General features: G+C 39.1%; 1 protein-coding gene, 1 non-coding gene and 1 pseudogene across 2 annotated transcripts in view; 1 reads left to right on the top strand and 2 right to left on the bottom strand.

Annotated features, from left to right (window-relative positions):
- The window catches only part of Atrx (ATRX, chromatin remodeler), a 305544-nt gene that overhangs the window by 25054 nt on the left and 266568 nt on the right, over positions 1-13922 (bottom strand). The window contains exons 29-30 of the mRNA XM_023708369.1: positions 12653-12830; positions 11879-12073 (exon numbers count right to left, since the gene is read on the bottom strand). Coding sequence (XP_023564137.1) covers positions 11879-12073; positions 12653-12830 — 373 coding nt within the window. The remainder of the gene's footprint in view (positions 1-11878; positions 12074-12652; positions 12831-13922) is intronic.
- Positions 6942-7634, top strand: LOC105741236 (annotated as a pseudogene).
- On the bottom strand, positions 9205-9337 carry LOC111814553. The gene has a single exon (XR_002819518.1). It is a non-coding gene; the product is annotated as a small nucleolar RNA SNORA64/SNORA10 family (small nucleolar RNA).

Genomic DNA, 13922 nt, shown 5'->3' with positions numbered 1-13922 from the left:
ATAGTTAGGAAAAGGTTAGAAGATGATACCAAAGGTATAACACTTATTTCCCAATATCAAAGAAGAAAAATTGCCAAAATTAGGCACAGATTCCAACATCCAGAAAAACGAAGTACACAGAATCCCATATGGCCCTGACCGGAAAAGAACCTATAATACAATAAAGTTAAGATCCTAGAAATTTTGCACCAAGCAAGAATAACTATGAGCTGTTAGAGAATAATATCAAGAAACCTTTAAAAGGCTGTCTTAGGAGCACAACAGCAGAACACAAGTCTCTAAGCACAGGAGATCTTGACCTGACATTTATGAAGCCCCAAAGGAAAAAAAATTAATTAAGATTACTATATATCCTGTAAAATTTTCCTTCAAAATTAAAGGAGAAAAATTTCCAAGACAAAGAGAAACTAAGGAAGTTCATGACCATCAATCCAACACTGCAAAAATGTAATGAATACTTGACAGAGACAGCGAGACCAACAACACCAAAGAGCTCAAAGAAAAGAATGCATATAACTAGAACACTTAAACAAAAGGAAAAAATGAAATCCACAAAAGAAAATAACACAAGGACAAGAGGCAGTTAATATTATTTAGCACATACTCTCAATATAAACAATTTTAACTCCCCAATCAAGAGACTACACAAAGGACTTCTATCTAGAACATAAAAAGAATTAAAAAATATCAGGCTCAAAAATTCAAAGACTCAATAAAGAAATGGGCATCTGAGATGAATGTATACTTCACAAATGAATAAAAATTACAAAAAAATGAAATACAAATGGCAAATACATATATGAAAAAATGCTCAACTTCATTGGTCATTCGAGAAATGCAAATTAAAACTGAGATTCCATCTCACCTCAGAAAGAATGGCTATCTTCGAGAGGTCAGTGCGGGGCCATCTAGATAGCTCAATGGACTAACGTGCCTGCGTAGGCAGAGCACAGGGCCTGGGTTCTATCCCCAACATGCAGTGTCATGCTGTGCTGTGCCGGCCCCACCCACACATTGAGATGGAGATTGAGACTGGACTTGGTGGCCCCAGGGAGGCTGAAAACAGAAGAATCACTACAAGTCCAATGTCTGTAGTGAGACCCTGTACTAAATTTTAAAAAGTCAGCCAATTACAAATGCTGGTGGAGCAGTGGGGAAAAATAAACCCGTTTTCACTGTTGGTGGGAGTACAGGCTGGTACAACCACTATGGAAAGCAGTGCAGGGAGTCCCTCAACAAACTACCCAGCCATCCCTTCTGTGTATTTTCCCAGAAAAATTTAAAAAATCATATCACAGTGATATGTGTGCACCCATGTTTATAGCAGCACAATTTGTCACAGCTAAATCTTGGAAACAACCCAAAAGAATGGATAAATCATGTGACATACATGCTTATGTGCCTGATTTATTTCATTTAACATTATACTCTCAAGGTATATCCATTTCCCTACAAAATTATGTTACAGTATTCCACAGTGTAAATAAATACTTTATTTACTCATTGATCTGCTGAAGGACATATAAGATGCTTCTAAGATTTACATATTAGGAGTTGTGCTACTATAAACATGGGTATGCATGCATTACTGTAATATGATGCCTTTAGCTTTTTCAGGACACTGAGAAAGAGAATATGAGGGGACAAGTGGAATTTCTCAGATTTCTGAGGAATCTGCATATTTATTTCCATAGTGGTTATATGAGTTTACATTCCCACCAACAACGTTGAAGGTGTTGAGTAGGGTGACATATGCCTATAATCCCTCCATTTGGAAGGTTGAGGTAGGAGGATCGGAGGCCAGCCTGAGCTACATTACCGAGACCTTATCTCAAATAAACAAACAAACAAACAAATCCAGAAAAAACACAAACCAAGTAAACTAAAAAATGTAGAAGAGTTACTTTTCCTCATAGCCTTGCCAGCATTTGTTATTATCTGGTTGTTTGGGTTTTTTTTAATTTCATGGTAATTCTTTCTGGAGTAAGATGGTGCCTCACTTTTCACTTGTTGCTGGGACAAATGCCCAACACCCAAAATGAAGGAAAGAAAGGTTTGCTCACAGTTTGTGGAGGTTTCAGTCTATACTCAGCTGGCTCCCAGGCAGAGGGGCACATGGCAGAGAGCAGATCATGGCAGCAGAAGAGAGTGAAAAACAAAGGGAAGGGCACCAGCTGTGGCTCCTAGCCAGCCTCTGTCCCCTCCTTATAGTGTAAACAAGCTACCCTGGGCTGGGGGTGTAGAACTCACACAATGTCCATGCCCTCCTCAGGCATATGATGAAGATGTTTACAAACTAAGAATTCTGGCTCTCTGCTGATCACTTAATTAAACTTCTATGTATCAGCCTGTACAGATGGAATCTCAGTTTTGTTTTGTATTTTTTTAAGGTAGGCTGAGTCTTTATGGAGGGGGCAGGGGTCCCTTTCTGGAGGACACCATGGAGAGGACATTGTTGTCCCTGGCACAGCAGGTAAGTCTAGAGTTCTAGACCCTGGTCTTCTCCAAGAAGAGACCTCCAAGAGGTCTCAGGCAGATCTGTGACCTTAAGGAAAGAACAGTGAAACACAGTTCTGGCTTCAGACAGGCAGGTGGCACAGGCTGCACACCCTCCCTCTTCAACTTCTTGTGACCACAGACCAAGGAGTCTTTGGAAGCCATGTTGACTTCCTGGTGCTCATGTGGGCTTACAAAGGAGAAAAAAAACCCCGTAAGGAACAGAATTCTCTATGTAGAAACCCTACTTAAGACTTCAAAAAAATCAAATATGGAAATCTATACTGGATTTGCTGTTCCTGTGTGGGTTTTCTAAGGTGAGTGGGTCTGGTGCTTTGACAGCACAGGTTGGAGTCCTGTGAGAAGTCGGGAAGGGAGCTGGGCCCCTACGATAGAGTTCCTTTGGCAGACATTCTTGCCTTTGTCATTCAAGTGGGGCATGTTGCCCTTCAGAGGCACGGATCCCACACCATCATCATGCAAGGGTTCATCTGGCTTCTGATGCTTCTCTTAGGTGAAGACAAAACACTAGCACCTCAGCCACAATGCCCAAGAAGGACCAGAGTGCTGTCAGGTGGCTGCGCACATGCAACATGATGGTATTCTGGTTGGTGCCCTCGAAGATGCAGATGACTAAGGTCATGACCAACAACTCCGACCCGGCCTCTGAGGAGCTCACCAAGAACTCGTTCTCAGAGCCATTGGCGGTGACCTGTTCCCTGAGCTCAACCACCTTGTACCAAATCTAGGTGTCAATGGAGGGGGAGTAAGTCAGAGGTATGCTCAGACTTCCTGGTGATGGTGCCAGGGCGGGGTACAGGGCATGGTGGATAGGCTCTTTGGGATCTGGGCCCTTGTAGGAAGATTCAGGGGTACTTGCCTGTGCTGTTCTCTTGTCCACCTGATACTCAGTAAACAAGTCAGGCAGTTTGCCCTCCTTCAGCACCTGTCTTTCAGCCAGTGGTGCCCAGTGACAGCTGTATCACTGTGGTTCATAAGGTAGGCCATGGAAAACACCTGGACGTCCAGCAGCATGAAGCCCAGTACCAATAGCAGCACGGCTGCCATTTTGCCCAGTGTCCCCACACTAGTCACCATGTCCATCCCCAATGTGGTAGTGTTAAAAAGGGCCTCTCAGTGTTGTTTTAATTTGTGTGTTTCTAATGGCCAAAAATGCTAAACATTTTTACATATATTGGCCATCTGTACTTCTGAGAAGTATCTGTTCCTTTCACTTATCCATTTTTTGAGGGGACTGGACCTTTATTTTGGTGAGGTGGTTAATTTTTTTTTTAGTTCTTTATATTTTATAGGTATTAGTCTCTGTCTGAGGAGTACCTACCCAATTTTTTTTCTATTCTGTACATTCTCTCTCCATTTATCAACTGAAACCAAACGGGAAAAAACACGCACGCACACACATACACATATATACACACACGAAACATAACTTACTAGATTCCAAGACTATAGATGCTGAAGTGAAATCTCATTCAAAACTAGAGATAAATTTTATTTTTTAATTCATTTTATAAAAATTTGTTTTTCTTAAGGTTTTTAGGATTTTTCTTTTGCTTTCCATTGTTTTCCTCACTTTTTCCTGTTTTTTGTTTGCTATTGCATATTTTTTAATCTAATTCTATTAATTTCCTTTTACTACTTAATATACTTTATCTCACTTTCTGATTTTTTTCTTGCATTGCTGAATTTTTTTAAGTTTACATTTTTCATTCTCCCAATCCCCATTCTATCTTTGCTAGTATATTAAGCTTTATTAATCTTTAGATAGTGAGTTAATTCTACGCTATTACTACTGAATGACTTTCATTAATGGAGGTATAGATGTTAAATTTAGTAGATACTTACTATATGTCAACATTTGCTCTGTCATTTATGCTATAATTATAGCTCTCTTTTATGCTAAAGGGTGGTACATTACTAGTTACCATGGTATGTCAGTATCTACTTTACCTTTGGTGTTATTATTGCTAATTCTATTATTGCCAACATATCAGATTTTTTGCTATTAACTGGATTATCCATAGGCCAATATCTAGAATAATTCCGTGGCACTAAAAATATTGCGATCCAAAACTGAGTGCTGAGGCAATTATACTGAAAACCTCCCTCTCCAATGGAAATAGGTTGGATCCTGGAATAGAGATAAAGGCCTACATTTACCAACATCCAGAGTGATAACTGAAAATCAGGTATTAACTAAAGAGGTCTCCATGCTAACAATAAAGTTGTTCCACAATAAACAATCAGGAAACCCCAGTGTGGAGACACATATGCTCGCTCTCTCTCTCTCTCTCTCTCTCTCTCACACACACACACACACACACAACACACACACACACACGAAAAAAGACAATAAAATGCTATCAAAAAAACCCAACTCCCCCAAAGCTGATCAAGGAGCACCAAAGAGGAAAAACATCAAAATCTACACAGCTAAATAATTCAAATGACAAAGATAATAAAACAGATCAATAAAGTGCTCAGCAAGCTCAAAGAAGAGATAACTAAAAATAGACTCAATGGGCTAAAGGTTTATAGAAGACACTAATGAACAGCTAGCTAAGCTAAAAAAAAAAACCACAGGAACAATTAGTTTAGCAAAGAACTAGCATTGATGATATGGGATGAAGTAGAAATCCAAGAGTAAAAGTTGTATTGAAATTACTGGCAGTATAAAATAAATCTTATAGATATACCTTAAAAACAAGACGGCATGGAAAACAGAACCAAAAGCTGTGAATGACAGAAAAATAAAGAGTCACCTAAGATTAACTGGAATTAGTGAAACTCAAAAGACAGCAAAAATGGAACAGATTAGAAGATCCAGAAACAACTCCCAACATACTCTGCCACCTATCTTTAACAAAGAGGCCAGGGGGCTTGCTGATTAGCTCAGTTGTTTAAGCACCTACTGGGGCAACCAGTCAGCTGCAGGGGATTGTGGTTTGATTCCGTTCCCCATGTATCACCAAACCCACCTTTAAGGCACCCTGAGCCAGACAAAAAAAAAAGTCCTTCTCAACAACAACAAAAAATAACAAAGAGGCCAAATACGCTCACTGGAAGAAGATAGTGTCTTTAACAAATGATGCTGAGAAAATTAGCTTTCCATATGCCAAAAGAGTAAAACTAGATCCAATTATCTCACGATGTACTAAGCTAAATTTGAAATGGACTAAAGATCTAAATATTAAAAGAAAAACACTAGAGGTGTAGGCAAAGAAGTCAGGAACAAACTCCTAACCCACCAGTACTCTTCAAACTCTCAATTGTTTTCTTCTTTTTGAAGTGTCTTACTATGCAGTTCAGGCAAGCCTTGAGCTCACTTTGTATCCCAGGCTCGTCTCAAACTTGGATCAATTCTTCTGCTTTAGCCTCTCAGTACTGAGATTACAGGCACGTGCCACACACCCAGCTCTCTAAATTGTAAGGTAAGGAGTACTCCCAATGTCATTACTGAAAGCTAGCATTATTCTCACTCCAAACCCAGACAAGGAAACAACTAAAAAGGAGAACCATAGGCCAATCTCTTTAATAAACAAGGATGCAAAAATCCTCAAAAGATAGTGACAAAAACAATGTAACAAATCATCAAAAAGATCATACTTCATGACAAAGTAGGTTGCATCCAAGGATAGACCAACATATGCAAATCAAACAAATATAAACATCACAAACAGGATAATCACAAGATCACCACAATACATCCTGAAAAAAAGCCTATGACAAAATCCACTTTCAATTCACATTTTTAAAAAAAGACCTGAAGAAGGCAGGTATAGAAAGACCTTCCATTAATGTGACCAAAGTCATTTTGACAAAGCTATTACCAGCATCATATTACATGGGGAAAAAACAGAAAGCTTTCTCTCTAAAATCGGGATCAACACAAGAATGTGGGGCTGGGGAGATGGCTCAGTGGAGTAAGTGCTTCCCTGGCAAGCACAAGGGCCCGAGTTCAATCCCCGGTTCTGTCAAAAAAATAGAAAACACAAGAATGTCTACTGTGACTGTTTCTCAGTGTAGCACATAAAATAATAACCAGAGCAAGCAGGAAAGAAAAATTTAAAAACAGATGTATAGGAAAGAAAGAAAACAAATTGTCATTATTTGCAGATGACATGATCTTTTACATAAAAGAACCCAAAAATTCCACCAAAAGACTCCTAGGACAAATCGCCAAATTCAATAGTGTAACAGGTCACTAAACCAAACACAGAAAAATCAAAAGCATTCCTTTATGACAATAACGAACTCACTGAGAAAGAAATTAGGAAAACAGTATCATTCATAACATTAAAAAAAAAAGAGCTATGTCTCTTGGCCCAAGCACCAAAGCAGAGTGAGCCAGAGATGCTGTCCTTGCAGCATCCTGCTTGGCTGTGGGTGGTTACTTCTCTTTTGATTGATGGTGAGTGAGCTGGATGATACTGAGTAAGGGTCTCAAGCACAAGTGGAAGGCAGAGGAGCAGGAAGCCCTGGAAGTCGATGCCTGGTGGCTGGATCCTGGCCACCCAGCAATGACACAGGTGCTCCCCACAGTGGCCTCCAGATCCCTTTTTGACCTCTCTGTGCTCAAGTTCCACCACTGCCTATGGCAGAGGGAGCCTGACATTTAGCATCTGGTGCTGGTGGTGAACACACTGCGGCACATCCAGACCTTCATGGCACCCAGGTGACACTGCTACCTGTGCCCAGTCCACCCAGAGTCCCCAGTGTGGCTGATAACCTCCTGACCAGCTCTAATGCCACTCTCTTTGCATCCATAGCCAGCTTCCTAGGGGACCTCAGCCATATTGAGGGCCTGAGCCAGGCTTCCCAACCCCTGGCAGATGAGGGCTCACCAAGCTGCCCAGTCAGGGTAGCCCCACCAATCCTGGGTGCCTTGGATCTGCTCGGCCCAGCCACTGGCTGTCTGCTGGACAATAGGAGGGGGATCTTTTTGAGGACACTGACACTTCTGTGTATGACAGTGAAGTTTGGATGCCAGCCACTGAGGGCATAAAACCTGGGGCAAGGAGAGGGTTCCCAAGTTGGGCAAGGCCAAGCGGAACTATCTCAGGGACATGCTGGTAGGCACACAGGTGCTAGGCCGGCTGCAAGGGACAGGCCACTGAGCCCAAGGAGTGAGATGGTTGTCTGGCATATGAACTGGGCCTGGTGGCTGGATCAGTCCTCCTTGGAAAGACACAGGTGGCTGCCCTAGCCCAGAGATGGGGTGGTGAATGAAGGCAGGAGACAGGAAAAGGAATGTTGCGGGACTGTCCTGCTACAAGGTTGTATATGGTTAGATTTCTGGACTTATGTGTAAACATAAGAATTATATAATTCATTATGCCTATTTTTAAAATGTATTTTAATTTTTAAAATGTTTTTTCATCATATTCTTTAGGGACTTAAAGTTCAACATATCAATACTTGATGAAAAATACCTGTTCCATGTTATGCTTAAGATGTCTGATATTCAGACAGATAGTGAGGTTAAGCTTAACAGCCTAAATTGTATGGTAATAACAATAAGCTTCTCCTATACAAGGTTAACAACCTAAGTTTGCAGACCAAAATTAGAGAAAAAAGGAAGGCCACAAGGAAAGCCAACGTTTTGGCCCTAGCCTTCCAAGGTCAATTAAGACTCAGGACATATGAGAACTTGTACTGTAACGTCATGTAACTCAGCAGTGTCCCAAATTTTCTGATCAAGGAGATTATGGGGCCAAAGAGGAAAGTGATCGATGATGTAGAGTGTGCCTAAGGAGAGTCACATGGAGAGAAAACATTCTCTCAGGCTTTCACAGAGAGCACACTGGCCAAGCATTGGCCGTGACTCATCCACATGGCTGACACTGACAAAGGTTCTACAATCTGAGGTACAGGATCTTAGGATATATCCTTAGGGGATTTCCCTCACTTTATCAGACCCAAAAGCTACAACTCTTGTTGCATAGGTCTTGCTTCATCTTGGTCTTAACCATCCAGCAGAAAAGTATAAAAACGAAGTATAAGAAGTAAAGCTATACTGTTATGTTGAGCTGTAGGGGACTCAGGTTAACAATTTCTGACACTGCCAGTCAAGAGGAAGACCCAATACTATTATGAACTACTGAACTCTTTTAGAATATTTTGCTGAGTTAACACACCTATAATATTCAAATGACGGAACTAAAAAAAAAGGGGGATACAGATGAATATCCATTTTGTATCTGTGTATTCAAAATGGTTAGGATAGATATATAGTTACATTCTCTTAATGAATAGAGGGATTTGTTCTAATAGTGTGTGTAAATAGGATATCATGTCTGCATCTTGTACTGCAAATAACCAGTAGGAAGAGAGAATGCAATGTGTTAATTATTGAAACTGTCCTACCAATTTGATTTGAAACTGTCTCATTGCTATTTGTCTCTCAATAAAATTATGGGGAAAAAAAGGTTAAAATGATCATCTGAAGCTGAGTGTAACAGTTCACATACGCAATCCCAGCACTCAGGAAGGCTAAGGCAGGAGGACCACGAGTTTAAGCCCAGCCAGGGCCACTCAGTGACTTAGCAAAACCCTATCTCAAAGTAAAAAATAAAAAATGAAAAAAGACTGTGTATGTACCTCAGTCTGAAAGCCCTAGGTCAATGCTTTTTTAACTTTTTTTTTTTTTTTAATTTTTTTTTTAATTTTTTAATTTTTTTTTTTAACACCTGTAGTGCCCCTCAAAGAAAGAATGGCCACCATGAGGCCAGTTCAAGGTCCTTTTGAAGAGCTCTTTTCTTTCTCTCTCCTGTACGAAAGTCACACCACAACTAGTGTAACTGTGCAGAGTGGAGAGAGTTTTGTTGCTATTTTTGAGACGGGGTCTTGTTATATAGTTCATACTGACTTTGAACTCACTTACGTAGCCCAAGCTGGTCTCAAACTCATGGTGATCCTCCTGCCTCAGCTTCCCAAGTGCTCTGATTACAGATGTGTGCCACTGTGCCCAGCTCATCACAGTAAATGTTATAAACACACAACTACCATTTTACTTAGAAATGTGTTTGGGTAAATCAACGTCTCTAACTAAATCACTTAAACAAGAAGCCTTCAATAAATTACTTTCCAAGGGCTATTTTCTAAGTATAAAAGTCTTACCTGCATTATTATCACAGTGAAAAATGAACCAAATGAGAAATATTATTTTATTTGCTAATTCTTTTAACAGAGTCAATGTATCTCAACACACGCAAAAACTTTTAGTTATTATACAGATTTTAAGTAAATATTGGTTGCAATTTTAAGATATACCTCCATAATTTTTTGACATGTACGTAACATAAATTTGAGATAAGTACATACCCACAGATCTCACCATTATCAACATTAAAAACATATCCATCACCTCTAGAGGTTTCTTTTTTTTTCTGTTTTTGTTTGTTCGTTTGTTTTTCGGAACCCGGTATTGAACTCATACCCTTGCGCTTGCCAGGAAAGCGCTTATTCTACTGAGCCATTTCCCCAGCCTGCACCTCTAGAGATTTCATTCCACTCTTTTTTGTGATAAGAACATGTAATATAATGTCTACCTCTTGGCAAATTTTTATGAAGAGTTCTAATAACTGCAGGCATAGGATACATAGTACATATCTCTAGAACTAAGTTGTACTATCTAACTGAAGTCATATCCTTTGACCAATACACTACCGTGTCCCCTTCCTCCTAGTCCCCAGCAGCTATCATCTGACTTGCTGCTACATGAGATATATACTCTTTTAGATTTCTCATATAATTAGGACCATATACTATATGTTCTGTGTCTGGCTTCTTTCACTTAGCTTAATGTCTTCCTGGTTCATTTACATGACTTTAAATGTAAAGATTTCTAGCTTTTTAAAAGCCTAATAATGTTCCATTATATGCATGTATCACATTTTTCTGACACATTCATCTACTGATGGACATGTAAGTTCCTTCTATGTTTTACCTACTATGAACAATGTTGCAATGAATCTAGGAATTTAGATATTATCTTCAAGATTCTGATTTCAATTTATATGGATATATAGTGTACCTAGAAGTGAGAGTGCTAAATCTTATGGTAATTCAACTTTTTAGTTTTTTACAGCATTTTCTTACTGCTTTCAATAGTGGTTGTACCAATTTATCTTGCCACTAACAGCATACAAGTTTCTTTCTCTCTACATCTTCACCAATACCCATTATCTGTTTTTTTTTCAACTAAGAACCATTCTTTTTTTTTTTTTTCTATTTTAGCGAAGGGTCTACACAGTGTTCAGGGTCTCACTACTAGATCAGACTTGTAGTGATTCACCTGTTTCCTGCCTCCCAAAAGCTGGGATTACAGGCACACGCCACCATGCCCAACTTCAATCGCCATCTCAGCACGCCCCAGGGGCGGGATCACCATGGCAGGCCCAAGGATCGAACACCGAGCCCCTGGGTCTGCTTGCAGGCACTTTAACCTGCTGAGCTATTTGGCCAGCCCTACTAAGAGCCATTCTAATAGATGTGAGGCAGTATGCATTTCTCAGATGATTAGTGACAGTACTTCTTCACGTAGCTGTTGGGCATTAGCTAATTCTGTATTGCTCTGTGACAGAAAAGAATGCTAAAGAGGAGAAAATTTAGTATTATACAGAATTATTTAAATTATGTAGTGCTGGGGACTGAACCCCAGACCTCGTGCATGCAATACTAGAACTCTACCACTGAGCCACATCCATAGTCTTAGAACTTTTGATTTGGTATAAAATATGTATTTCAGGATCAATGATATAGCTCAGTGGTATAACCATTCTGGCAAGCACAAGGTCCTGAGTCTGCTTCCCAGTACCAAAAAAAAGTATTTCAAAATATACATCTCAACTCTTTTTCCATGTACTATGTTCATGTACCAACTCCTCACAAGGAATATAATCACACATTGTGTGGTGCAATCGTATACTAATAAAAGAACAGGAAAATAACCTATCATTTATAGTTAGTAAGAGGCTCATAAATACAACTGTCTCTTTTAAAAACTGTAAAATATAACCATAATTAGATTACTATCATTCCAACCAATATTAAAATTTCCTTGTCAATGCTGTCTTCCCCTCCCAGTACTGAGAATTGAATACAAGGGCTTGTGCATGCTAAAAAAACTGAACTGTATCTCCAGCCCCACCCAATTTAAAATTTTACTTTGAGACAGGGTCTTCCTAAGTTACGCAGGCTGTTCTCAAACATGGTGATTCTCCCTGCTGAAGTCTCCTGAGTAACTGGATTATAGGCATGAGCCAGAATACCCAGCTTACATTAGCTTTTTCCTATCTAATAATCTAAATATATTTACCACTGGCAACATGGGAGTATCCCACTTCTTAAATATATTTACCTTTGGCAGCATGGGAGTATCCCGCTTCTTCTTCTTTTCTGAGTTAGGGTCATCTAGTAAGTCTGGTTCAAAAGTGTAAAGTTCAGTAAGCTCATTCATAGTAAAATGACGCTCAACCTGCTGTTGATCAACAACTCGAAAAGACAGTGACTGCTTAGTTACTTGCCGATCATAAATTTTATCTTCCATGGTTCCCTTTGTAAAAAGAAGGAGCAATAATATATAAATAAACACAATCTTCAAAACATGAAATTTAAGAAGAAATATAGTACTGGTTATATGAAATAGCAAATTATCAAGATAATAAGGTGTCATAAAGAAAAATCATTAGTTTTAATTCGTGAAAGATTTTATCCGTTCAGCTGGGACTCAAGAGATTCTCCTGTTTCAGCCTCCCCAGAGCTGGTACTACAAGTGTGCACTGCCACCACCACACCCAGTCTTGGCAGCTGACTGGACACACACAGGGCAGGCAGGCATAGCATGTGGCATGGGGGATCCTTGTGCTTCGCTAGGCAGGCTGAGCTGTGGCCAGGAATGGTATTTTCTTAAAAATCACTTTTTATTAGCATATGTATGTGAAATAATATACTCAATGAGATATTGTTACATATATAAATTGCATGTTGACACTGTACTTCCCCCTTTTCCTCCCCAGCAATGAAATTTTAAACATTTTCGTCTGTCTATAGTACATGTATGTTCTATACCTGTAAAATATTAGTTTAATCTAACCTCTCAATATGAAATAGTAAATGTAAATTATAAACCTACCTGAGCTAAGAACCTATACACATAAACAGGCTTAGTTTGTCCAAAGCGATAAACTCTGAATATACTCTGGATGTCATAAGATGGATTCCAAGAAGCATCAAATATAATTACTCGGTTAGCAGCTACCAAATTAATTCCAAGAGATCCTGCTTTGGTGGAAATGATGAACAATCGCCCTCTGAAAATGAAAATATACAATAATGCTTTATTTTATGATTTTTTAATCCTTCGGTTTCTAAATAATCAAGAGTTCAGAGAATTCATTATTTATGCACATAAGAAAATGAGATATATCTAAGTAGTCACTTTGATGGTTGCTATGATGAAGAATCTTACTGCCAGAAAAATGGGTGTCTGATATAAGAATAAAAGCAAATGCACTGGACAGACACGGAAGCACACTTCTGTAATCACAGGTACTCAACAGATCAAAATAGGATTGTAAATTCAAGGCCCACTAAGTCAGTTTGGAGAGATTCTGTCTCTAAATTTATAAAATTGTGTGTGTGTGTGTGTGTGTGTGTGTGTGTGTATCCCTCAGTACTATAAAAAAAAACAACCAGGAGCCATCTGTATATGTGCAATATATTCAAGGTTTAAATACAGTCAAGTTGACACACAAAATGATGACATATTTGATGAAAAGTTGTTCTTAATTTTATTTACTTATTTACTTTTCTCCTCTTCTGTGCTATGTAGTCTAGGCTGGCCTGGAACTCACTATGTAGCCGAGTCTGGCCTGGAACCTGTAGCCATCATCCTGCTTCATACTAATGGGTGTTGAGATTATACGCATACACCACAACACCAGACCAGAAGTTCTTAATTTTAATGCAGTGCAACTTTAAAACCTTTCTTTTATAATGAAGTCTATGAACTTTTTTTTACTTGAAAATCAAGAAAATAATATTGGGGCCGGGGAGATGGCTCAGTGGAATAAGCGCTTCCCTGGCAAGAGCAAGTGCCAGAGTTCAATCCCCGGTTCCACCTAAATAAATAAATAAATAAATAAATGGAACTCAGATTTAAAAGAAAAGAAAATAATATTTCCTGTTTCCTTCTAAGACCTTATTGTTTAAGTTCTAAATTTAAAACTACAACCTACCTGTAATTAGTTACTTACGAGGGAAATTACAAACTAAAATATCAAGACTTACCATTACATATGTATCACAACGGAAAGAACAGAACAAATACTATCAAGTGATGGTGAAGGCAGAGTAAAACCTAAATGGTAGGAGGACAAATTGATGCCACTCATTTTACAAAT

The sequence above is a fragment of the Octodon degus genome, unplaced genomic scaffold (assembly GCF_000260255.1).
Source record: "Octodon degus isolate 3935 unplaced genomic scaffold, OctDeg1.0 scaffold00353, whole genome shotgun sequence".
NCBI lineage: Eukaryota > Metazoa > Chordata > Mammalia > Rodentia > Octodontidae > Octodon > Octodon degus.
The sequence above is the reverse complement of the archived record's forward strand: the minus strand, read 5'-3'. Positions and strand labels throughout refer to the sequence as shown.